This window comes from Homarus americanus, unplaced genomic scaffold, assembly GCF_018991925.1.
Source record: "Homarus americanus isolate GMGI-L3 unplaced genomic scaffold, GMGI_Hamer_2.0 scaffold52806, whole genome shotgun sequence".
NCBI lineage: Eukaryota > Metazoa > Arthropoda > Malacostraca > Decapoda > Nephropidae > Homarus > Homarus americanus.
Window position 1 is genome coordinate 6743305 of NW_024720773.1, and position 25670 is coordinate 6768974.

A 25670-nucleotide genomic window follows, 5' to 3' on the forward strand; every position below is an offset into this window, starting at 1 on the left:
AATTCAAGATTATTTTCTTTAAATCAACACTGCACTGCATTATATATAGTCAATATGTAAAATAAATTTAAAATCGACCAATTATTTGCTTGGAAACACAGAAAAAAGCATTTAGTTGAAGAGAGTCTGAAGCAAGATGTTACCTTCACTGAAAAGACACAGAGACTGACGCCTGTATGAGGTGTTGACAGGCTGGATGGCACGCAAAAAACTTACTTCCTATACTTCAATTATGTTCAATTATTGTTAAAATTACTAAAAAATTTAATATAAAACTTTAAAAATTATTGAATAGTATAAACTTCTTGATATTTACTAAAATAGTAAGGAATTTCAGCCCTAGAACCAATTACTGTATTGGCGGACTAATACTACAGCTGGTGGACCGCCAAATGCAAGTGAAAACATGTTGAGGTCGGCTCGTAAAAAACTCATAATCAAGGGATTGCTCGTTAACCGAAGTTAAAAATCTTATGGAAGGTAACTCGTTACGGTAACCGAAATCTCGTTAGCAAAGGCGCTCATTAACCGAGGGATCACTGTATATATATTTTGTATACTGTATACCTGTGTTGTACAGTATGGCTTTTATTCAAAAGAAACCCACCAGACATTAAGATAATCTGTGCTGTACTGTACACTAATACTGACACTGTAGCTGGAAAGGATTGTTCTTGGCCTCACCGGGTTTACGTAAGTTATACACTATTATTCCCTCCAGGTATATCTGATTAAAAACTATTAACGCATTTCAAAAGTTACTATTTTCCATTCAAACACTGTCAAATATTACTGAAACTTAAGTCATGGAATATTTAACCAGGCTATTCCTCCCTGAGTCAGGTGTGGACTTATAGGTTGTGTGGGGCTTGTTGTCATATAGCAACTCCCATCATTTACTCTGTGATCGGTAGATTGTTACTGTATTATTTGCTCTATTTACATCAATTTATAGCATTAAGTGAATTAACATTAAAGGTCCAAGACACAATGATTCAAAATATGATGGTAAATTGGCAGATATAAGTCAGGGCTTAACTGTACTGTACTCTATAGTATTAATATTATTTGAAGACACATGTTGCACATGAGTTAACACTGTAATCTGGAGTTGACAAGTACATGTCTACACAAATTAGATTATATTTGGGAAGGAAATGATTATGGTAATGTAACATTCTTTTGCAAGTATCTGTCACTTTTCTGGAGATAGTACAGTTTTTTAGGCAGGATTATTGTTCTAATGGTTCTACTACCTGCACTTATTACACTTGTATTTGAAGAGAATAATTTAGAAATACAGTACCAATTTGTATATACTGTAGTACTGTGCAGTAATATGTAATTGTATACTGCAGTTAATAATGTATTCTACTACTGCATTCCCTGATAATAGTCAGAATTCTGACTAAACGAATTACTGGGAATGTTATGCTGCACACATAGTAATGCCGTATGCATAGCGTGCTTATCTTTACCTAAATTAATTCACACTAGAATAAGCATCAATGACACTCATGTGTAGTACATGGGAATCATTATTGCAGGGGCAGGCACCTGGGGGTAAGGTTCCTTAAACACTACGAGATGACAGCTCTCAGATAACAGTACAGTAGAGTATCCTCCCTCTCTTACACAGAGTTAAGAGCAATTTCTTCACTGCCAATTGATAATATTTTCCTCTGCCAATTCTTTGGTTTTCTTTTAAAAATATATGTACTGTAGTTGTTCCAGAACACTTTTTCCCTATTCTGACTCATAATTTCATAGATAAAAACTGTCTTTTATTTCTGTAAAATATACCTGCACTGTACTATACTGCTTTAATAATACAGTAGTGAGCAAATAATGAATCTTTACCCAGGTAATAATAAAAAAAAAAAAAAATAATAATAATAATGGTAAAGTATTCCGTCTTACGTTTCTCAAAATGGAAATTTTTAATTTGTAAAACAGAATATGAGAATCGTTTCCTACCAATTATTGCGTGTGAGACTTAAAAAATAAATAAAATAAATAAAAAATCATAGATATGCATATTTAGCTTGAGATAGCAAATAAGATCAAACAAAATCCACCCCATTTGAACCAAAAAAGGAGAGTTAAATGACTGAGTTTCTTCCCCAGGATAAAGGTAACTAACCAGAAAATTTAGTACTGTATCGGATAAATTCGCCGAAAAATTCTGGCTCCGTCATTTCCTCCCCAGAATCTTCCTGATAAAAGGGAATACCTGGGATGTCTATGGTCCCATTTAGCCCTAAGGCAGCTATAATCTCCTCAGGTGACAAATCTAGAATCCTTTCATCAGTGTCTTGGTAAGCACTGGGGTTTGTCTGCTGTGGTGAAGATGTGGCCATTACACTCCTGGAAGATGAACAAACATATTATTCTTCCCAATATACCAGACATTATAAGTTAACTACCCTATACTGTACACTGTAACTGTAAACCTGGATTAATGTAACCCACAGGGTACCGCGGAAAGTGAGAAACGCGTAAAGTGAATAACATAACATATGGGATTAAATGAAATAGAGACCAGCTGACCCCCAAACTCCACTTTTTCCAACACAATACCTATGTTCTAGTAAAAATAACATCTTAATTTTATGATGGTACATGCACACAATTAATACTTAAGAGAAATAGAGAAATACAGTCGCCAAGTTAATGTCCATTCAAATAATGGACTCAACTCCCTCCCCCTCTTCTCACACTACACTCGCTGGCTCTTCCCTCTCTGAGAAATTTTGGGGGGAAAACCAGGTATAGTAATAAATAATACCTCAAACTAAGGTTAGGATAATATAATTGACATTGCTGGATTCCTTGTAAGACCAGGAATATTTTGAACATAAATGTCATATATTTTGCACAAAAGATAACATATTTACTCAGAGTAAGTCCGACATAGATAATAATAAAAAATAAAAAAATAAAAAAATAAATAAAAATTCTACAATGAAATACAGTACAGTGAAAGTAATAAATAATGAGGAATGGATACAGTGTGACTGAGCACTTACCTTTAATGTACAGTGAACCCTCACTTTACGCAGTTATTTCAACCCACGGCGGCCCGCGTAAAGTGAACAACATAACATACGGGATTAATTGAAATAGAGACCGGGCCGACCCCCAAACTCCACTTTTTCAGACACAATACCTACGTTGTAGTAAAAATAACTTCTTAATTTTATGATGGTATGCACACACAATTAATAATTAAGAGAAATATCAATAATATTAGGTTTTTTAACACTTACATTAGTAGAAAAGATGGCTGGGCACACAGGGATGGGGGGTTGGTTCCGAGGCAGAGGGCAGATTATTGGCCCTCACTTGTATCAATTGTATCACTATCCACCACAGAGCTTGCAGGGCCTCTTTGTCAAACCCCTCAAAGTCCATATAAGTCCATATCCTCACTATCATTATCACTATCACTGACTTGGACCGGCTGTGGTGGGTGGCGGGTGAAGAACTCGGTAATGTTTTGATGACTGGGCGACCTTATGTGCACCCTGCTCGCGCCGCTCTCCGCGTAAAAGGGTACACACACCGCGGAAAGTGAGCATTCCGGTTTCGGCAGGGTACCGCGTAAACGTGGAAACACGTAAAGTGGGACCGCATAAAGCAAGGGTTGACTGTAGTCAGCTGAATGCACATGGGGCCCCCATAATTTTCTAATTATACATGAAGCCTACATTAACTGGAAACGTTTCGGTATAGAAAATACGTGCGTCATTTGAAAAAAAAAGAAAATTGAAAAAAAAAAATGGTCACAACTGCAGCGGTCGTAAGTCCCGACGGTCGTAAGTCGAAGCAGTCGTAAGTCGGGGTCTAGCTGTATATATATATATATATATATATATATATATATATATATATATATATATATATATATATATATATATATATATATATATATATATATATATATATATATATACAGTATATATATATATACTGTATGTCTTTAACCCACTCAGCAATAAAATGCAATTCAAAAACATTTTGCAATTATGGAACAATTAAAAAAACCCTTGACCAAATGCATAACAGAACACATCTAATATAGTTACAATAGTAGTAAGAATGGATGAATGAAACAAATGTGTGTGTGTGTGTGTGTGTGTGTGTGTGTGTGCACTTGAGAAAGGCATGCATGAAAAAATTAACAAAAGGCTTATCTGGTATACTATTGACACATGTACAGGTTCATTTAAGAGCCTGTGTATGCCCAGTACAGTACCTGCCAACAAGGTGTAGTAAAGATCTGATCAACCTGCTAAGAAACTGATAAGTGCTAAAGAGGATAAAGGAAGTACCCCTGTACTGTATATATACAGCCACTCCTCGACTTACGACCTACTCGACTTACGAGCACCCCAGTCGTACCAAAAAAATTTCAAATTACGAATTTTCGAGTTCCGACATTAGTGATTGCGCTGTGTACTGACAAAATATTCGTTTGTAATGCCCTTTAAAATGACTGGCAAGCATAAAGTGAGAGTTTTGTGGTGCTGAGAAGAAAAAGAGACACCCATTTTAGAATTTCTATGTATTATCTTCTCATTTTCGACTTACGACCTGGATTTAGGTCCCTAACCCCATCGTAAGTCAAGGAGTGGCTGTATATACTTTACTGTATACAGTTCTGTTTCTTATAAAGTTTCACTGTAATTTGAAACACAAGGTAATACTTACTCATACTCATTTATGGGTGCTTGAGGTGGCTGTGAAGCATTCTCGGTGTGGTCAGTGTCACTACCACCACCATCACTATCCTGTACCTCTCTCTCTAACATTCCTGAAGGAATGTTCCATTCTGGTGAAGTAGACGTATTGCCAGTACCTGTACTACCATTCCTGTAAAACATGAATTATAACAAGGAACTGTAAGGAAAAATTTCTGTCTTGACAAAATAAAGACAATACAGTATAAGAATTTTAAAAGTTATTCTCAAAACATGTACCATTACATGAATGTCTGGTTAATGGCAATAAAAAAAAAGTGTACAAGTATTGTGCATGAAGTGTAAACAAAAATCTGTGGACAACATGTGGTTAACTGTGTGAGGATGGACCATTCATATATTGAATCTAAATGGTCCATCCCTCTTAACAATCTTCAAGAGCGAGGTGCTTTCCCGCCTGGAGTAATGTCACCCCGTCTGGTCCCCGAGATATGCTAGGGACTGTCAGTTGATTGAAAATGAGGAAGGAGGGCTACCTGACTGGTGCTGGCACTTTGGCACCTTAGCTACCCAGAGAGATTAGAATGCTGAAATTGCCTTACTTATACTACAGACGGGTAAAGGGGGATCTAATTGAGGTGTATAAACATCTCAAAGAAGCCATAAGTCCATAAAACTGTGAGGGCAAATTTTTTTGGAGCAAGAGTTGTGAACTCGTGGAACAGCCTACCAGAGAGTGGGCTGTTTCAAGACTAAACTTGACCATCACTGGAGCAGGTTCAGATACATTCAGGAGCCGGTGCATTCTCAGTACTTGCCAACAGTGTGTAACAGAGACGTGACCGATCGCCCAAGCAGCTAACGAGCTGATCAGTGGTGAAGAGGATAAAAGTGAAAAGCAAAAGTACATAATTATAACATGTATTCCACCATTTGTGTCAAGTGTATGTGTGTGAAACAGCTCAATACAGCGTTTGAATTATTTACCATCAATGCTCCTGTGTAATGGGATATGAAGGCTGGTAATGTACCTGGTTGGCTCAAGTCCTGGAGTAGTATCATATGAAGTGAAATATGTATCATCATCATGAACGTTTTATGGCCATTTCAATGTTTCCTCTTTATACTTTTTACTTTTATCCTCTTCACCACTGATCGGCTTGTTAGCCACTTGGGCGATCAGTCACATCTCTTATGCACTGTTGGCAAGTAGTGGAAATGCACCGACTCCTGAATGTATCTGAACCTGCTCCAGTGTTGGTCAAGTCTGGTCTTGAAAGGGATCACACTCAGTGCTGTCACAACACTCTCTGGCAGATTGTTCCAAGAGTTCACAACTCTCAATCCGAAAAAGTTACCCCTCACAGTTTTCTGGGCTTGCGGCTTTTTAACCTTGATCTGTGACCCCTTGTGGGGCGAGCATCCGTTAGTTCCAGGTAAGGGCACTCAACTGAGTAATGCCCTTTGAGATGTATATACACCTCAATTTGGTCCTCCCTTGCCCATCTGTAGTATAAGCTAGGCAATTTCAGGTGTTCTAATCTTTCAGGGTAGCTGAGGTGCCGAAGTGCTGGCACTAGCCTGGTGGCCCTCCTTTGGACATTTTCAATCAACTGACAGTCCCTAGCATATCTCGGGGACCAGACGAGTTGACAGTACTCCAGACAGGGAAGCACCTCACTCTTGAAGATCGTTACGAGGGACAGACCGTCTAGATATCTGAACGACCTTCTTATAAGACCTAATAATTTAGTTGCCTTGTAACGACCACGGTCATACACGTCAGTTAGTGCCAAAATCAAATGATTCATATTAAACTAATAGCCCACAAACATGAAATTCTGCTTCCGTTTGAGTCCTCCATCTGAGGAGTCCATTTTCTCATCACTTCAAGACGCCTCAGCCCTCAGTTATCTCATTTTCTCTGACTTACTGAAACTAACCTCTCTATAAAATGAATTTGAATGTGAGAGAGAACACCCTTGTTTTGAGTCAACTTAGATATGTCTGTTTACAGTTGGAACATTCAAGATCCATTGTGAGTGGTGTTGAACGCTTCAACTATCCTTATTGTTAGTAAAACGTGTCAAGTAAGTGAGTGTCGAGTTTGCCAGCTAGAGTGGCATATTTTATGTCGTCCGTGGGGATATCCATGAGTTTCTGATCGCTCGTGAAGTTATATAATTTTGTCGCCCAGACATCAGAGAATCTGATGTTTATAGTTAAGTTAGTGTCAGTTGTCTATTTAAGAAAGTCATTAATCTCCTGAGCTATTCTGTCAACCTGTATAATCTCCAAGATCTAACGTCTCCCCGTGAATAGCTCCTTGTTCGCCTCAGGCCTGAGCTCGCAGAATTAATGTTATCAACGTGTATATTCCGCCTTTTCCTGGCAAGCTCAACCTCTGATTAGATTATATGAACAGACACAGGAAATTACCCTGATCAGGAACACCGGAGTTTATAATTAAGTATACGGTGATCCAAAATGGTAGAGAAGGTCTGTTGTGGGTAAGATCGACCTTTCTGGTATGAATACGGAGGCCCAAGCTGCCCCGCGGGTGCACGTATATACCTCTACACGAGGGAGAATCACGCAATCGTGAGTCTTCCTCAACGTCTCTCCAGGTATGTTAACGTGTGTTCCCCGCCGCCTATTAATTCAGTTTAACTTAGTCAATTTTGTAAATATCAGTGTTCATGTTTTAACATAGTAACTTCTATGCCAATTAAGTCGAGTAACGTAGAGATTTAGGTATCGTCAGGACCGTTGCCAGACGTATGTTTTGTATAGTTGAAGTTAATTATTGACGCATTCGCGACTCTTCCTCAACGTCTCTCCAGGCCAGTGTGTTGAGCTGAATACTCATCGGCTACCGTAGGTCGGTAGCCAGGTTGGACGATGCCATTAATTCAACAGGATTAAACTGGGAAGTCCTTTTCCTGCAACTCAGGCGCCAGCTCCCTTGGCATGTGTCGGTCTACAACCGACCCCCTAACAGCGATCTTCATTTGTTATGGAGACACCCGGGATATATACCCTGAGGCACTCCTCACGGTTACACGAGCCTAAGTATTATTGTATCTTGATTGGGGGATTAACTAACAGAAATATGGAAATCCCAGGTTAAGTAGTGAGCCCATAAATGTTGATATTACCAGGAAATATGTTATGAGAGTTGAGTACATGAACTGAAGGAAACGTATCATGTTCATGCCGATAGAACGTGAGGTTATAAGTTGATTTGGGATAGTGTCAAGTGAGTCATATTATCCACTTGCAGTAACAATGGAATAATTTGTTGATTGTTAAATGTTGTAACCAAGTATTGAAGATGTAGTTTGTTACCTATAAAAGTAAGACCTGCAGGCCCAGTGTTATTGACAGTGTGTAGTAATTTCTGAATCTTACTTGTCAAAGAAATAATACAACAGTTGTCTAATGAAGTAATGAGTTATAGTTGTTGAATGGTATAAGTACTTGGAGTTGTTTAATGGTATAATAAGTATTTGGAGATGGTTAATGAGGTAATAAATTCTTGAAGTGTTTGATGACTTAATAAGTTAATTTGCGGTTCTGTTTTGTCTGAGTGAATCTAAGATGCATCTTAGCCACTCACTGTGTTAATAAATATTGAATTAGTAATCTACGAGTATCACCACTCTACTCCTTGTAAACATTGGTTCCCAGAAAATAATACTTACTCACGTGCCTATACATCTACCACACTACCCAAAAACTTTCCATGAGTTATGTTATATAATGAAAAGTCTGGGTGGTGGCAGCTACCCTTTGTAAGTATAAAAAGTGTTGCACTAAGAATAACATGGTTCCCCAGACTAACCCATGTATAAGAATAGACGTAAAACAGAGTATACTTCAGAAAGGTAAGAACATTGAAACTGAGTAAATATAATATATATGAAAGAAATGAAAGACTTGGAAAGTACAAGAAAAGAAAGATAAGACATGTATGTACCGAACCGTACATTGTGGAACTAATGACACAGCATAGAAATTATTAAATAAATACATCATTACAGTTTAATATAAAGAACATACATAACTGAGAAGAGAATTACTTGTATAAGAATATAAAGTATATTTATTCATAAAGAATTGAAGAATAATAACAGGAAAGAATATCTGGATGGTAAATTATAAAATGAGAAGAACTCGGCCCATCACAGCCTGATTCACCTTCTTCTTGCAATGGCCCAAGAAATTCAGCTCATTGTCAACATACACACCTAGGTCCTTTTCACATTCAGTCTCAATTAATGCAGTTTCTTCATTCCGTTGGGACATATGATACACCCCCTTACAGTTGGTACATCCCAGGTGCAGCCTCTTACACTTCGTGACATTGAATCTTAGCAACCATATCTTAGACCGTTGTTGAAGCTTTTAGAGACCTTTCTGTAGCTCTTCACAGTCTGCTTGGTTCTTAATTTCCAGAAATAACTTGGCATCATCCGCAAACATTTGTATGGAGGAATGTACAGCGTCAGATATGTCATTTATGAAGCAAACAAACAACAGCGGGCCTAATACACTGCCCTGTGGTATCCAGCTTGTGACGGGTGCACAAGATGCTTTTGTGCCATTAATCACCACACACTGCTTGCGGTCATGTAGAAAGTCTTCAATCCACGCTAAGACATTTCCCCGAATCCTGTACCCTTCCAGTTTAATTTTTAGCCTTTCATGGGGTACGCTCTCGAAAGCCTTGGCAAAATCTAGGTATAGGTTGTCAATATTACCACCCTGTTCCAGAATATGGGTCCAAATATCCAGTACTTTGAGCAATTGTGTTAAGCAGGAGCTCCCCAGCATAAAACCGTGTTGGCAATCCTTTATAAGGGTGTTTTGTAATAGATGTTCCATCATGGCATCTCTTATAATGCTCTCAAGTACTTTACATACTATGCTGGTCAGGCTCACCAGTCTATAGTTGTTCGTGGAGTGACAATCGCCCCTCTTGAAGATAGGACTCACCTAAGCCATTTTCCAATCACTGGGGACCTTTTGCTCATCCAGGCATTTACAAAACAGGATCTTCAGGACCTCAGCAAGCTCGTTGCACAACTCTCTTAGCACTCTGGGATGCACCATGTCAAGGCTGGGACTCTTATGAACCTTTAGCTTTGACAGTTTATTTCTTATAACCTATTCTGTGAACACAATGTGGGTCAGTGCTGTGTCGAACCATCTGTCCTCAAACACAGGTAGGTTAATCACATCCTCTATTGTGAACACCAAGGTAAAAAGAAGCTTTGTCCTGGTCAGAATCTGCATAACTACCATCTTCAAGCCTCAGGTCTGATACTTCTAATCCGCATTTTTAATTTCGACTTTGCATAGAAGTAAAACTCTTTTGGGTTTGAATTTACCTCGCTTGCAACCAGCCTCTGGAACTCCTTGTCAGCCCTTCTACACTCTGACTTTGCTTGGTTCCTTGCTCTTGCATACACCCTCCTGTCCTGCTCATCGTTTGACTTAACCGACGCCTTGAATTTCTGGAGTTTCTTCTTAACTTTGTCGACCACCGCATGGTTCATCTGTAATTAATCACACCAATAAGTGAATGAGAGCACTCATTCAGTTGCATAAACACTATTACAGTACAGTACAGTACTGTACTGTACAGTATTAATTCCACAAGAACTTGTTTCAGCACCAGTCTTACACCATGCCTGTTCTACATCAAGCTGGTTGGACCACCTCATCTAATTTTCAAGACTGTGGAATAGGCAAAAATGTGGATCCAAAAGGAAATATGAGACAATATGCCAAGTGTAGAAAATCTAAGCTGAAACTTTACCTTACCGTATAAACAATTTTAAGGATAAGATAATGTATTTACATGTTTTATATATATATATATATATATATATATATATATATATATATATATATATATATATATATATATATATATATATATATATATATATATATATATATATATATATATATATATATATATACATACACGAGGTGTGATCCAAAAGTTCCCGGATTGGCTTCATAAAATCAATATTTTTTTAAGATATTACAGTGAAACTTTAGTCACCCTTAAAATATTCTTCAGAGGCCTCAATGCAGCACTGAATCCCCTCCTCCCACTTCTGGAAGCAGATCTGGAAGTCCTTGTTGGTGAGGCTGGAGAACACCTTCTGCAATGTGTCCTGGATCTCCATTCTGTCCATGATCTTCTTCCCCTTGAGAATCAATTTGAACTTTGCAAACAGCCAGAAGTCACAGGCGACCAGATCTGGAGAGTATGGAGGACCACTGGGATGCCATGCTGTTTCCGAAGTTCAAGTGTAGTGTAGTGTAAGGTGTGCAGTGAAACACAAGGAAAAGCACCATTTAACTTGCTGTATGCTGGAAGATGGCATGTTAAATTGAAATCACAAATACAAGATAAGAAAAGATTTAAAATGCAACTCAATATGGCATTATGTTTCTTACTGATTAGTAGAATGCTGCTGAACATCTGGATGATCTGTGTTATTCATACATAGCCGCTTCTGTTGGCTTTCAGAATCATCCTCATCTACATAAGGGCGCTTTGGCGTCCTTGTGTGTTGAGGCTGGGGTATGGGCTGGCTACAGACATATGTATCCAAATTTTGTTGTGTGTCGCGTACATCATCATCCTGTTGTTTTTCTTTACTGCCATGTTCTTGTGGTGAACCATTTTCATCTTTCTCCGATTGCCCGAAGCCAAGACCCATGATGATGTCGTGTAGTTGACTCTCTGCCTGTCAATATCAGAATCAGTAAATAAATACCTACATACACACACACACACACACACACTGCTCTACTCTAGTATGTAACATATTGTATCTTTGAACTGTACTGTATAGTCATCTCTGGTATTAGGTCCTGGGCTTCTGCTGAGCCTTGTGATTTTGCTCTGTATGCTAAGTACAGGTACCCGGTATATGAATCATCTAGAGTTGGCAGAGACCTGCCCCACTAGAGGTCATAGTCTCAGACAGGTACAGATACTTTCTGGACCTACTACATCCCCAGTATACAGTAAAGTACTTGCCGCAAGTGAGTAAGAGAGATGTGACTGATTGCCCAAGCAGCTAACAGTCCGATCAGTGGTAAAGAGAGTACAGTAGTACTGAACAATACTGTACTGTATAGTAAAAACTGATATGTTACTATCTCTGAATAAATAAAATAAAATACTTCAAGGTCTTATGGCATGCTTTCATTTGTCAAGTTAATATCATCATAATTTTAAGATCCCTTTATCACTGATGTTATGACTAGAATGTTGTTATAACCTCTTTCAGTCAGTCTTGGTTAAGTGAATATAATGTTTACCACTCACTGTATACCTGCAATTTATGTACAGTTTGTATATCAGTATACATGTATGGTCAGTACATTGTTTGTATACCTGCATAGTCTATGTACAGTTGCCTCAGAGTTCCTTTACCCCCTTGTGATGGCGTTTATGTACGTTTAGGTATTAGGGAGAGTTTTATCCCATTTTGTGGTTCAGGCATAATATGTGATGATAAGTAATGTTATTAGTATATCCCAACCATATACAGGGTATGTATAAATCAGAAATAGATGCCAGATATTGATAATTGTTCAAGACTTTTTACCCTGACTGTACATGTGGCAGCGACACAATACAGTAGCCCCTCGGTTAACGAATTAGCTCCCATAAGGATTTTCAGTTCGATTAACGAAATCCTTACGACAAACACGTTTTGTTGTGCGCATCAGCTGATCGGCTAGTCCGCCAATACAGTAATTGGTTCTATGTTTACATTAGTTTCCAGTGAAGTAAATATCAAGAAAGTTGGTCTCTTGAATATTTCTGCATTTTTTATATTAAAATTATTGGTCATTCTGAAATTTAGTTAACATACTCGACAATCAGCTGTAGTTGTTTGATATGTAAACAAAGCTGCCGGTAATACGACATACACAGTATACTGTACAGTACAGTAATCTATTTAGTTCATATTTAATGTTTTGTTAATTCTATTACTGGTATACAGTACTTTTGTACATGTATGAACTTTTTCTGTGAGTTGGAACCAATTACCCAATATCCCACAGAAATATTGTAATAGATTCGGTTAACGAAATTTTTGGTTAACGAACGAATCTGTAGAAAGAATTGTGTTCGTTAACCGAGGGACCACTGTACTACAGTCAATATCGGTAAAGGAATGAATCCATAGTAATCGTGTAACAATAGAGCTGATTGGTGTAACATTTTCCGAGACAATTTTGCTAGGAAATATTTTTTTTTTTTTTTTTTTACGTTCATTAAGCCACTCAGGCACAGGTAATTTTTAATGACCCACATCAAGGCCTTGGGGGCGAAAGTATAATAAAACAACAACAATAATAATAATAATAATAATGATAATAATGATAATAATAATAATAATAATAATAATAATAATAATAATAATAACAATAAAATTAATAATAATAAATAACAATTATAATAAAATAAAATATTAATACTATTAATACAAATTATAAATAATAATAATAATGAGCCATAAATAAATTTAGAAAAAATGATGAGGCAGAAAGTCAGATCAGCAACCTGGGACTTGGTCACAATTTTCGTGATGCCATATGGCAGCAGGGTCTACCATTAGATAACACATTATGCTTCCAATATCTTCCCAGGCGGTATTACCTCCCTGTTTGGTAGCTGCCTACTACCTACTACCTATAATAAATAGATGTTGGAATATAAACTGAATATAAATAATATATACATACAGTAGATGTTTCTTATAAGGAAGAATACCAGTATGAGTGATAAGGCTTTAAAAACAAAACATGCAGTATACTGTACGAGGAATTTTTTTTAATTAATGATTATTGTAGACCAGGAAACTTCTTCACACAGGGACATTAGGATCTTGGCAAATCACACAACGGATCATACAATGGTTCAAAATACTGAAATCCTCAGAACTCATAATACAGTGACCCCTCCATTAACGAACTCAATCCGTTCCAGAAGGTCGTTCGTTAACCGAAAAGTTCGTTAACCGACACCATTGTTTCAATGGGTTTTTGGGTAATTGGTTCCAGCTCACCGAAAATTTCCTAAATTCAACAAAAATGGTAGAAAAGTTCACTTACTTTGAGGTGTGTATGTAGAAGGCTCCTGGATGATGATGATGGTATTTAGAATGGGGGTGGAGGAGAAGGAAGAAGAGAAGGCATTGGGGTACAAGAGAAGTCACCCCATGGCGCCATTTCACCCATAAAATTTTAGCGTTCTGGTGTAATTCAAGATTATTTTCTTTAAATCAACACTGCACTGCATTATATATTGTCAATATGTAAAATATATTTCAAAATGACCAATAATTTGCTTGGAAACACAGAAAAAAAGCATTCAGTTGAAGAGTCTCAAGCAAGATGTTACCTCCAGTGAAAACAGAGAGAGACTAACTCCTGTTTGCTGTGTTAAGAGGCTGGATGCCGTGCATTAAACTAGTCACTTTAACTTCAATTAAGTTCAATAATTGTTAAAATGACTAAAAAATTGAATATTAAACTTTTAAAATTATTGAATAGTATAAACTTCTTGATATTTACTAAAATAGTAAGGAATTTAAGCCCTAGAACCGATTAATGTATTGGCGGACTGATACTAAAGCTGGTTGCCCGGTCAGTGCAAGCGAAAACATGTTGAGGTCGGTTCGTAAGAACTTCGTTAACCGAATTTTTTTTCGTTAACCGAATTGAAGATCCTTATGGAAGGCAGTTCGTTAATTGAAATTACGTTAACCGAGGTGTTCGTTAAACGAGGGGTCACTGTACTGTATGTGTAGATTGCTTCATGCATGGTGTATATTATAATAATACTGTACTAAGCAATACAGCAGAAAAGGAATAATATATTATAAAAATATGAATTTAATATACTATAGAAATAGCAGTGTGTCTGCGTATCTGTCTGTCTGTTCTGACCAGCCGTAACGGCACAATCGTTTTTCATCAAACTTGGTGGAAAAATTGCAAAAAATTCATAGAGTGGAACAAACCTGGTTCCATGTCGATGGTTTCTTTAGGAAGGCATTAATTAACCATTTTATTTACGCTGGAAAACGATGCAAGTCTACGGACTTGGCGCACCCTCATTCGCTGTATGCTGTCAGCCGGACGGCGGTTGCGCGCAAGCCAAGCACGAGAGTTCAAGCTTTCACCGGGCACGAAGGGCCCTCGATCACTTGTACATGTACAGTGAGTTCTGCTATAACGCGTGTTTTGATAACGCGAATTTGCTCTAACGCGATTTATGAATTCGGAACAATATTTGTATAACGCGAACGCTTGTTTGCTATAACGCAATTTTTGCTTACTATTTCTCCAATTTTGTGGTATTAACTGTGAATATGGTAAAGAAGAATATCTCCAAAAAGCGTTCTGATGATAGAATTTCCGGTGATTATCGTAAAAGAAAGGATATAACACTTGAAGAGAAGCTCGATGTTATCAACCTCAAAATCACCCTTCTCCCCCATCAAGTTACATTCATATTTTTTCAAGGTAAAGTGTTACATTTACTGTATGATTTCATTATTAGATATGAATGTAACATTTATTTAGACTGTGCTATCCTTTGTGTTAGGCTAACTACTAAATTTTTTCGATTTCGAGTAATCTGCACCTAACCCTATTTTCTCCATAAGCCCTGTTATTTCTATTATGCGATTTTCTATGACACGATATTTTACAAGAACACAATTATCGCGTTATAGCAGAACTACCTGTACTATATAAGGATGTACAGTATGCATCAGAGTAGGTTTAGCATAGCCATGAGCTCAGTTTGGTCAGTCACCCCACTTCTTCATTCCAATAAAATACCCAACTAGGTTTCACTGGAATAAAATCACCTGATCCTACTGATTTGAATTGTTCTATAATTATTAATATGAACATTAATGATTTTGCTGTCTGTGTAATTCTGGTATTTTTTTTAAATAACTGACAAAAGTCTTCATAAACCATAATAAAGGAGTTAATACTGCAGGGGGCAGAGGTCCTTCCTATGCTGACTAAAATCATCTGGCATTAACCAAAATAAATAGTCGGGTGTTAGCCAAAACAAACATAAGCATGTTTGAATAGATTATCAAAAGTTCACTTACACACAGAAGGGATTAATATTGAGGTAGCAAATTCAGCATGAGAGGCTCTGTACTAGGGGAGAAATTGTCGGCACAAGACAGTCTTCTCTTTCTATTGTTCGCATCGCTAACGAACTTAGAGTTTCCAAGTCCACGGTTCCGACCTTGGTGCAGGAAATGGAAAGAATCAGGGAACCTTAGAGACCAACCAAGGTGTGTTGGGCCCAGGAAGTAACTACCCTAGGTAATGACAGATGACTCCTGGAGGCAATTAAACATTCTCCAATTACAAATGCAGCTGAAGAAGCTTGGATTCACCATGGGAAGACTTGAATGTGCACACCGTGTGAATGAAGGTCTTGACTACTGAGGCTGGGTTATCTCGATGGAAAAACATATCAATTTTTTATTTTTTATACTTAGCGGCACCACATTCAGAGATGAAAGTGTTTGCCCATTGGAGTGAGCCATCCTCCTACAGTATAGAATCCTTGTGTTAAGCAAGCACCCACACAGTGACACCACTTGAATACACGACTGTCAATACAGTAGATAGATACAGTGTAATCTGTGGCAAGAATACAGTTGTCTATAGACTAAAAGACAGCTAATGGTTTAAAAAATGACTGTTAAGATTCAATATCACAAAGTATAAGAGGATGTACCTAGGTCATATCAACAGTAAGGAGGCATATCACATGTCCCAATGGGAAAAGAACCTGGTTGTATATGTTGACAACAAACTAAAGTTCTCGGGCTATTGTGAGAAGAAGGTGGATCAAGCAACCAAGCTAGTTGGTCTTTTAAGAAGGTCATTCAGATATCTAGACAGTCCATCCCTCGTAATGCTCTTCAAGAGTGAGGTGCTTCCCCTGTTTGGAGTACTGTCACCCCATCTGGTTCCCGTGATATGCTAGAGACTGTCAGTTGATTGAAGATATCCAAAAAGAGGCAATCAGACTGGTGCCTGTGTTATGGCACCTCAGTTACCCAGAGCGATTAGAATGCCTGCAACTGCCTAGCTTATACTAGACTGGCAAGGGGTGAATTAACTGAAGTTTATAAACATCCCAGAAGCCACTACTCAGTCGAGTGTCCATACCTCAAGCTGGCGGACGCAGGCCCCACTAGGGGTCGCAGTTCAAGGTTTAAAAGCCTAAGTCCCAAAAATTGTGAGGGCAAATTCTTTTCGGCTAACACTCCGGATGTTCTATGAAATGAACCTAAGCGTTCGTGCTACTCGTTCCACCTTGAATTGAGTAGAGAGAGTGCCTTGGCTTCATAAATCAAACTGACCAATATGTTAACCCTTTCAAATTCATCACCCCTGGAGTTCCTGATAATGCGTCTCACAGCTCTTATTCCAATAGGATTTTTATACACAGGTTCCTTCATTAGTCCTGCGAGTTCCTCCTCCAAAAATAATGGAAGAAGTACAGGGTTATGGACAGTTTTCAGACCTGAGGTTATTAAAGAGACCACGCTGGCAGTCTGGGGCTCAATCTCCCCATTCAGGCTTCCATCACTATCGGTCTCGCTCTGGCTACTCACCACTTGGTCAACAGGGAAGCCCTCTGTTGTGAGGCAACTTCACGATGGCATGAAAGGCAGTGCCCTGCACAATGGCACTGAGTCTGGAGTTCTTCCCCATCCAAAGGGGGCACCTACTCTGTTTTTCCATTTTCTTGGCTGCCTTCCTTACTCGTGCCAGTGCCAATTTAGCCGTCGGGGTGGGAATTGAGTACCAGATGAAGGGTGTTTTCAACATAAGATGATTCCAGGCAGGAACAAAGATGTTGGCAGCTTCCATTACTGAACTTCAGTATGCAGAAACCTACAGGAGATCTTGAACACCTACGCAGATGCGCATGAACACTTCGGCCTTGAGGTGATTGTACGTAAGGCTGGGGCCGCACTGAGAGCGGGCAGGCGAGAGCAGGCTGGTGCAGAAGACTGCAGCATTGTAACCCATAGACGTGGCCGCACTGGCAGCGGGCATGAGCTGGCAACAACACTTGCCCGCTCTCAGTGCAGCCGTGGCCTAAGACTCAGATTCTCTTTCAGCCTACCACTGGTTCAGTCACACCACCATCTATCCAGCTTAATAGTACTACCCTCGCTAATGTTACCTACTTTCGGTATCTCAGCTCCCACCTGTCCACCACTGCGGACATTGATGAAGAGATTCACGATTGGATCATATGTGCATCTCAAGCCTTTGGCAGACTCCGTACCCATGTCTTCAGCTGTAGGGACCTGAAATTATCTGCAAAGTTGCATGTATATCGAGCAGTGGCCCTCCCCACCCTGCTATATGGCAGCGAGACATAGGTCACATACAGTGGGCACCCCAAGGCACTTGAAAACTTTCACCAACGTAGTCTACGTTCCATCCTCCGAGTTTGCTGGGAAGAAGAGAGAACAAATACCAATATTATCGCTGACACAAACTGTAGGAGCGTTGAGGCTACCATTATCCATGAACAACAATGCTGGACTGGCCATGTTGCCTGCATGGACGACAGTAGACTGCCAAAGCAGTTATTTTACAGTCACCTATCAAATAGTAAACACAATGCTGGCGGGCAACTGAAAAGGTATAAGGATAGCCAAAAGACAAACCTGAAAAAGTGCCAAATCGACCCCCTCACCTGGGAGACGATTACTCCACACCACAAAGCTTGGAGGAGCACCACACGAGAGGGTGTCAATACTTTCGAGTTGGCCCGACTGCATACCGAGGCAGACAAGTGCCAACGCCGGAAAGACACTGCCGCCGCCCCTCCTGCTCTAGATGTAGCCATTCACATGTGCAACATCTGTGAACGACCCCACCAGTCCCATATCGGCCTCTATAGTCACCACAGAATTCACCAACGTAGGTAACATCCTTAATAATTCATTTCATTTCACCATAGCTCTTTGATCGTCATACTCGATTTCGAGTGACAGCAAAGCAGTGAAGTAGTAGTAGGTCCTGATATTTTGTACCAGTGTTAACGTAATGTTTACTAAATCTTGAGTAAACCCCAAGGAGTGGTTCATGAATTGTTTTTTTAAAGTGTTTCAGATACTCATCTTAATTTTTAATAAATAATTATAATGTCTTGTATGCTATTATTATCAGCGCAGCATGTATCTACTTCTTATTCTTCCAAATAATTTGTGCCATTGAATACAATAGACCCCACGAGCCCAGCCCTCGCCTCGCTGCTACCGAATGTTTAAAAGATTAATGTTAGGTTATACAGTATATTCTGATACAAAATCTGAGTGGTGGCAGCTGCCTGGACAGTAATATAGTGAAAATTGATGATTGTGCAGTAACCTAGGGTTTATGAGGTAATCCCAAAGATCAGAATGTATGGGAAACTAAGAAGTAAAATAAATATAATATATATAAAAAGAATGTAGAATATACATAAAAGAAAATAAATAAAGAGAAACTAAAAGGAATAAACAATCAGAAATGTAAAGAGGATATAAGTACACTTAGAAAGTGTAAAGAAATTATAGAAAAAATAATAATAAATCCCCCCACCCCCCTTACAACAGATAGGTGACCGATCACCCAAGCAGCTAATGAGTCGGTCAGTGGCAAAGAGGATAAAAGCAAAAGTAGAAGGGCCTGTATCATGGAATGTGGAGCTGTAATCATGGCAAACTGGCAACTGTGGGGATCGTCTTCACGGGTGTGCTCAGAGCCATAATCAGAAAATTTATCTTAACATGATTGAGGAGGGTTAAATATTTAGCATTATATTAAGGCAGTGAGGAAGCCCTCAGTTTCATCTCTGGGGCAAGGATCCCCCTTTCTCCCCCACAATCCCCGTTCTCCTGCAGTCTAGTGCCCGAAATTGTCCACCAATCAACTCCATCGTTACAAGGCTACTACCTCTCCATGCATAAGTTTGGTATTGCGACGTTGCCATATTCAAGGTAGGAGGACAGCTCAGTGAAAATACAAATTGGCAACATTTTTACTTGGCCCCGCCCCGTTTGTTGTCTGGTTTCTCGAATAAGCAACTTTTACGAAATTTTTCTGATCCAAATTTACGGGAAGAAAAGTAATAAATTGGACTTTTTTGTACACACACACACACACTTTCATGGTACTTTTACTTGATGGAAGTTATTGAGCCTAAATTTTATAATTTACGCTGATATAAAAAATCGGATTTCGAAGACATTCATTATAATTGTGTGTATACTTACCTGATTGCTCGCGCGAGTGTTTCGTGGCTGGCTTGATGCCATGAAGTCGAACATTTAACTGTTAATAAGTGTACACAGGTCATGAAAGGAGAAAGTTTATGCAAGTATTATTGTTATTTTCATTGTTACTATGATAAAAATTATAATGATCCGACCTTTAGAGCACTGTGGGTGATGGCTGCAACAGACTCCTCGTGTTTGGCGAGGAAAGGGATGTGGAGCCGTCTAACACGTTAAGACAAGTCTGATCACGCGTCACCTAGGGAGGATACTTGGTGTTGCGCCATCTCACACCATACTGTAACAATTCCCTTACATCTCAATATTCTTCATTTGTTAATTATCCCGTGCCTAACACTACTTGTATTGGATCACCTACGATTAGCCCCAAATTTATTTCACCTGATGATTAAGCGGTGAACGGAAATAAAGTTACAGGAAAAAAAGTCACATTACTTGTACGGTGACAACACATTATATATATGATGGCATTGCACGTAGGTTAGGTTAAGTTAGTTTAAGTTAAGTTAGGTTAGGTTGGGTTAGGTCGGGTTTTTTCCGTGCCTTTTTTCCGACTTTTTTTCTCGACTTTTTTTTCCCTGGATTCGATTAAGCACCCTATTGCTACCCGAGGAGTTAAATAAAGTTACATTGGGATCTTAAGGTGAAATAAACTGAGCTATTCTTCAGTTGATCCTAGTTTTCTTGAGTTATAATTGGTTAACACTGTTTGCACACCTGTCTAGTCTCTAAACACATACGATCAATGACAGAAATAGCAACCAATATTATAGAAAAAGTCGAGAATATAAATGACCATGTAAGGAAAAAATATACATTACATTAAAATTTTTCACTAGACATTATTTACGTCGAGAGAATGATTGTGAAAGAGTGATGCAATCATGCGCCTCTCTCTGTGCGTGCATCATGGCAGAGCACCCCCTCCCTCCTTATCCTACCTACCAGTTCAACCTCTAGACGGTCCAATAAACACACTACCCTAACCCCACCTTACGTTGCACCATAACCACCCATTCGTATGTCTCGTAACCATGACAATTATTGCATCACTGATTACTGAATACTTATTCTTGTCATCGTATTCAACACAAAATGAATATTACCGTTATCGAATACTTCCTTCAGTATACACAGTTCTACACGTTCATATATATAAATTTGATCTTAATAATATATACAATCAAATTAATATACAGACAATACGGATCACATGAATATTAGCACCATAGCTTCACTTGAAGATAATACCCTAGCGCTAATATAACTTGACCCACTCTAAATCCCTTAGATAGTGTTAAGATGTTTAATCATCAGGTAATATAAACTGCGATGGCTGATCTCCAAGTGATCCAACAGCCCTGCTATACGCTGGAAGCTGTACGCATGCCTCACAGGAGAGGTGACAGGAGTTTGTTGGTGATAGTACACTGAGTCAAAGTTGTGTCAATATAAGGTCCTTTATACCGTCAGTATCACACACAACTACGTGTTACAATACCACCAATGAGACAGGTATTGATAAATTTTACTTACTTTTTACGTTTATTCTCTTCACCACTGGTCGAGCGTAAACCTACTCCAACGTTAGTCAAGTGGTGTAGATTAATATAGAATAACCTTTTTTTCTATATTTTCAATTTCTTTCCGTTCTTGTTTTTCGCCCCCCAGGCTCCGTTGTGGGTCGTTTGACCTGTGCCCGGGTTGGCTAATTCCCGTAAAAAAAAAAAAAGTCTGGTCTTGAAAGAGCCCACACTCGGTGCCGTCACAACACTCTGGCAGATTGTTCCAAGCATTCACAACTCTCACACCGAAAAAGTTTGGCCCCTCACAGTTTCCTGGGCTTGCGGCTTCTTCAACCTTGAGACCCCCCTGGGGGGGGGGGGCGTCCACCAGCTCTACAGTAGGTGGGGGCATTCGACTGAGTAGTACCCTTTGAGATGCTTATACAACCATGAGTTTCATATTCATTTACAACACCAAATTATCAGTGATTCATATGTCTTGTTTGTCCTTTATATTTAGTTATACTTTTTAACCGAGTTGGGTTTTCATCGGGGGTCTAAATTTTCCTTGTAACTTAAGATACAATGAAATGCATATAAGAAGTGGATTTAAAATGCCATCCTATTCACACTTGACTATACGTTAACCCCCAATACCCTATGAGACCATTGATAGAATACCTAAACGTAAAATTTACGCCCTTAAACGCATGAGTCGACTAGGCACACATGAACTCTGCGTGCTTCCCTGTTGGGCGCTGCAAACACATTTTGCGCTTTGCCATGCACAGGATGCAACGGAGTGCCCAATAATCTAGCCCCCTCGCGGGGCAAATTATATTATAAATCATGTTCAACACACACAGTCTAGTAAAGAATGCCTGGCTCAGGAAATAACTCACCAACGTATAATTCATTATAATTTTCGCCACTACAAGTTCTTTTTAAAACAAACAGTTGCCAGTGTCAATTATTACACCGTAACTGTGATATTGGGAAGACAGCACAAAGACTAAAATAAGTATCTTATCCTTGAGGCAGCGTAGGTGGTATCATAGTAGTGAAGGGTGACAAGTGTCAGTCAGTTTGTGGTCGTGAAGGCGAGTTGAGTGATTCAGATTCAGATTTGCCCCCGAGGGGGCTAGTTTATTGGGCACCCCCTTACATCCTGTGCAAGGTGAAGCGCAGAAGCGTTTACAGCGCCCAACAGGGAAGTATGAAAAGTTCATACTTGCCTTTATGACTCGTACATTAAGGGCGTAAAAGCCTGAAGGGTCATAGGTTCTGTCAAATTACATAAAGTGAGAGAATGATGAGTGTGTGGGGGAAAGTTCCCGGTACATTTTATCTGTTTATGGCAAAGAGTGGCAGGTCCCTAATAATGTCAAATGCCAGGCCTGTGACTAGGAGGAGGGATATCTGGTCTTGGAGGGAAGAGGTGTTGGTAACGGCTGGGGACCTGTAGGAGGAGGTCTTAGGGCAAGTGAGGATGTAGTGAGAGAGGGTGTGAGAGTCGGGTTGCGAGTTGAGTGAGTCATCGGTCTAGCTTTGGCCGCCAGCTGATAAGAATTGCCGGTAATATAGTATATCTCTGTCAGGGGCCTGTAATGTTTTTTGCTAATGTCTCTAAACCTGCGTTATTATATTTGTAATGTGTATGCAAATTATTTCTATACCTACAATGTGTATATCTGAGGATTAAGCACCCTAACTCTACCCGCTGGTTTGGATTAGTTTAGGTTAAATTGTGTTAGATTAACGCTAAATTAATTTAACGAAAATTAAGGTAAGGTTAGCGATAGTTAAGTCAGATTGACGTCAGTATGAGGTTAATGAAGGTCAGCGTCAGTTAGGTTAACGTTGTTAATTTTAAGATAAAATAAGCTGGGGTGACTTATCTTCAGGTAAGCTCATTTTCCCCCTCAGCTTCCTGCACATACAGCATATTTTACACACAAACTGATGCTGCAAAAACTTAATTCCTCACCGGGAAGTGTTTAGTTGTTTTATTTTTAGTTAGTGTATTGATTTTCCCCACTAAATGAATTGGCCGGGACACTTAGTTTACATTTACACAAACACACGCGCACGTTATACCAAGAACGTATTTTGCCATTTCATCTTAAAGATATAAATTCCAGTGGTAGTTCGGAGGTACAGTACGATATATAATTTCCAAAGATGCATATTTTTTTGTTGATAGTAGGGCAGCTTTGGATTCTTTGAACAGTGGGAGTCCAGTCTTTGGACACATATTGGTTCATGTAGAAAATTAGTAAATACAATAAGGAAAAATGGCCATAATGTTCAATTTGTATGGGTCCCTTCACATGTGGGGATTGGTCTTAATGAAGCAGTAGATATAATAGTAAAAACAGCCACGGAAAAGGCAGAGATCGACATAATATGTACTAAACCTTGAAGCAATTAAGGAGCAAATTCCGGAAAATACAATCAATAGAAAATAATTTCAAAAGGAATGAAATATACGCGAAAAGTGAAACAATGAAACATTACCATCATGTTCTCATGAACACAAAATTTACATATGGGAAAGATAGGAGTAGGTGGAAAGATTCAGTGTATATGAGGTTAAGATTAGGATATAAATATTATTGGGAACTTGGAGCTGAGAGAAGTGAACAGGATAAAGAATGTAGAGTTTGTAGAACATCCAGATCCCATACCCTGCCACATTATATACTGGAATGCCCATTGCTTAATGTATATAGAAAAGCCCATATAAATAATGTCCCCAAGCAAATAGAGTGGATGTTTAAAAATAGTAAAATAGATGAAATATTAAAGAAATATAGAAATTTTGCATCTAGAATATAACTATGTACTATAACTGATTATATGAAATATTAGGGATTTATGTGAGTCCTGAGAGGGACATTCCTGGACTGGGGTGGGGATGACTTATGTCACTTCATCCCTTTGAGATGTATTAATGTTTTTTTTGTATCTCAATAAACGTATCAATCAATCAATCAACCAAGTACAAAAACAGTACAGCTATACAACAGTAGTAAACAATAAGGTACTTTGACCAAGGATAACTGACAAAGCCATCAGTTGTTTCTAGTTGTGTCCTTTGCTTAGGCTTCAATACTATTCAATAATATATCTGCAGGAAGAAAAATTATTATTTTTTTATAAATATAGAAAACTTCCACTTGACTCCGTTTCTGTGCTTTATGTCCTTTCAGGTATCACACTATCAAATTCATAACAAAAAATATACTGTATATATAATAAAACAAATAATACACGGCACTTGTCTTACCTTCCTGTGTTTTAGAACTGAGGTTTGTCACATGGCCGGGCTCTTCATTTATTTGATGGTAAACGTTTTAAGCTATTTCTTTACAATCTGTCACTATGATCTGGACATTTCCAAAGCCCTATGAATTACTGGGAAATATATTAAAATAAATCTTTAAAATAACAACAAAGTAAAAGGTAAAAAGTAAACTACGTGCAAGGACAATAAATTAACACTACCAAACACGACCAGCTATCTCTCAACACTGACTACGGCGCCTCTCGAGAACCTGCGACTTATAACAGTAGCGTATCGCCGGTGTCCTTACTCCGCCCACCACACTCACCCCACGTGTTACGCCCCGCCCACCACTCTCCACCTAGGCAACGTTACTTCACTGTTAAGGATAATCAGTTCTGGCTCCTTTTTACGCCGAATTTAATGTATGTATAGATATAACTGTTACAACTGGACAGAAAAGGATGTTATGAAGCATATTTACCGTCGAAGTCACATCAAATTCACACTTTCGTCAGCTAAAAAAACAGACGATAGTTGGTTATAATTTGGTAATAGAAAGTAGAATGATGTCTTGTGTACATGCAATGATAATTTTAATTGGTAATAGTGACAATAACTACTGTTATAAGACTGATATAACAGTATGACGAGACAGTTGATATTATAACAGTATAATGAGATAGCATGTGAGTATATAATACGCTGAGTGAATATGACAGTATGGTGAGATAAAGTGAGACAGTATGCTGATACCCTATGCTATGACAGTATGAGACAGCAT

At 38.7% G+C, this 25670-nt stretch overlaps 1 protein-coding gene across 2 annotated transcripts; it reads right to left on the reverse strand.

The window, feature by feature from the left end:
• Positions 1-910: 910 nt before the first annotated feature.
• LOC121860949 lies at positions 911-25126 on the reverse strand. 2 transcript variants are annotated; one of them, XM_042358349.1, is made up of 5 exons: positions 24890-25126; positions 20230-20372; positions 11181-11473; positions 4714-4875; positions 911-2367 (listed from the first exon to the last, which is right to left on the reverse strand). In XM_042358349.1, the coding sequence occupies exons 3-5, from the start codon at positions 11444-11446 to the stop codon at positions 2139-2141; spliced, it is 657 nt and encodes a 218-aa protein (XP_042214283.1). In that variant the 5' UTR covers positions 11447-11473; positions 20230-20372; positions 24890-25126; the 3' UTR covers positions 911-2138. The 2 variants fall into 2 exon arrangements, with proteins under 2 accessions (XP_042214283.1, XP_042214282.1); XM_042358348.1 differs by lacking the exon at positions 20230-20372.
• Between the last annotated feature and the right edge of the window lie 544 nt (positions 25127-25670).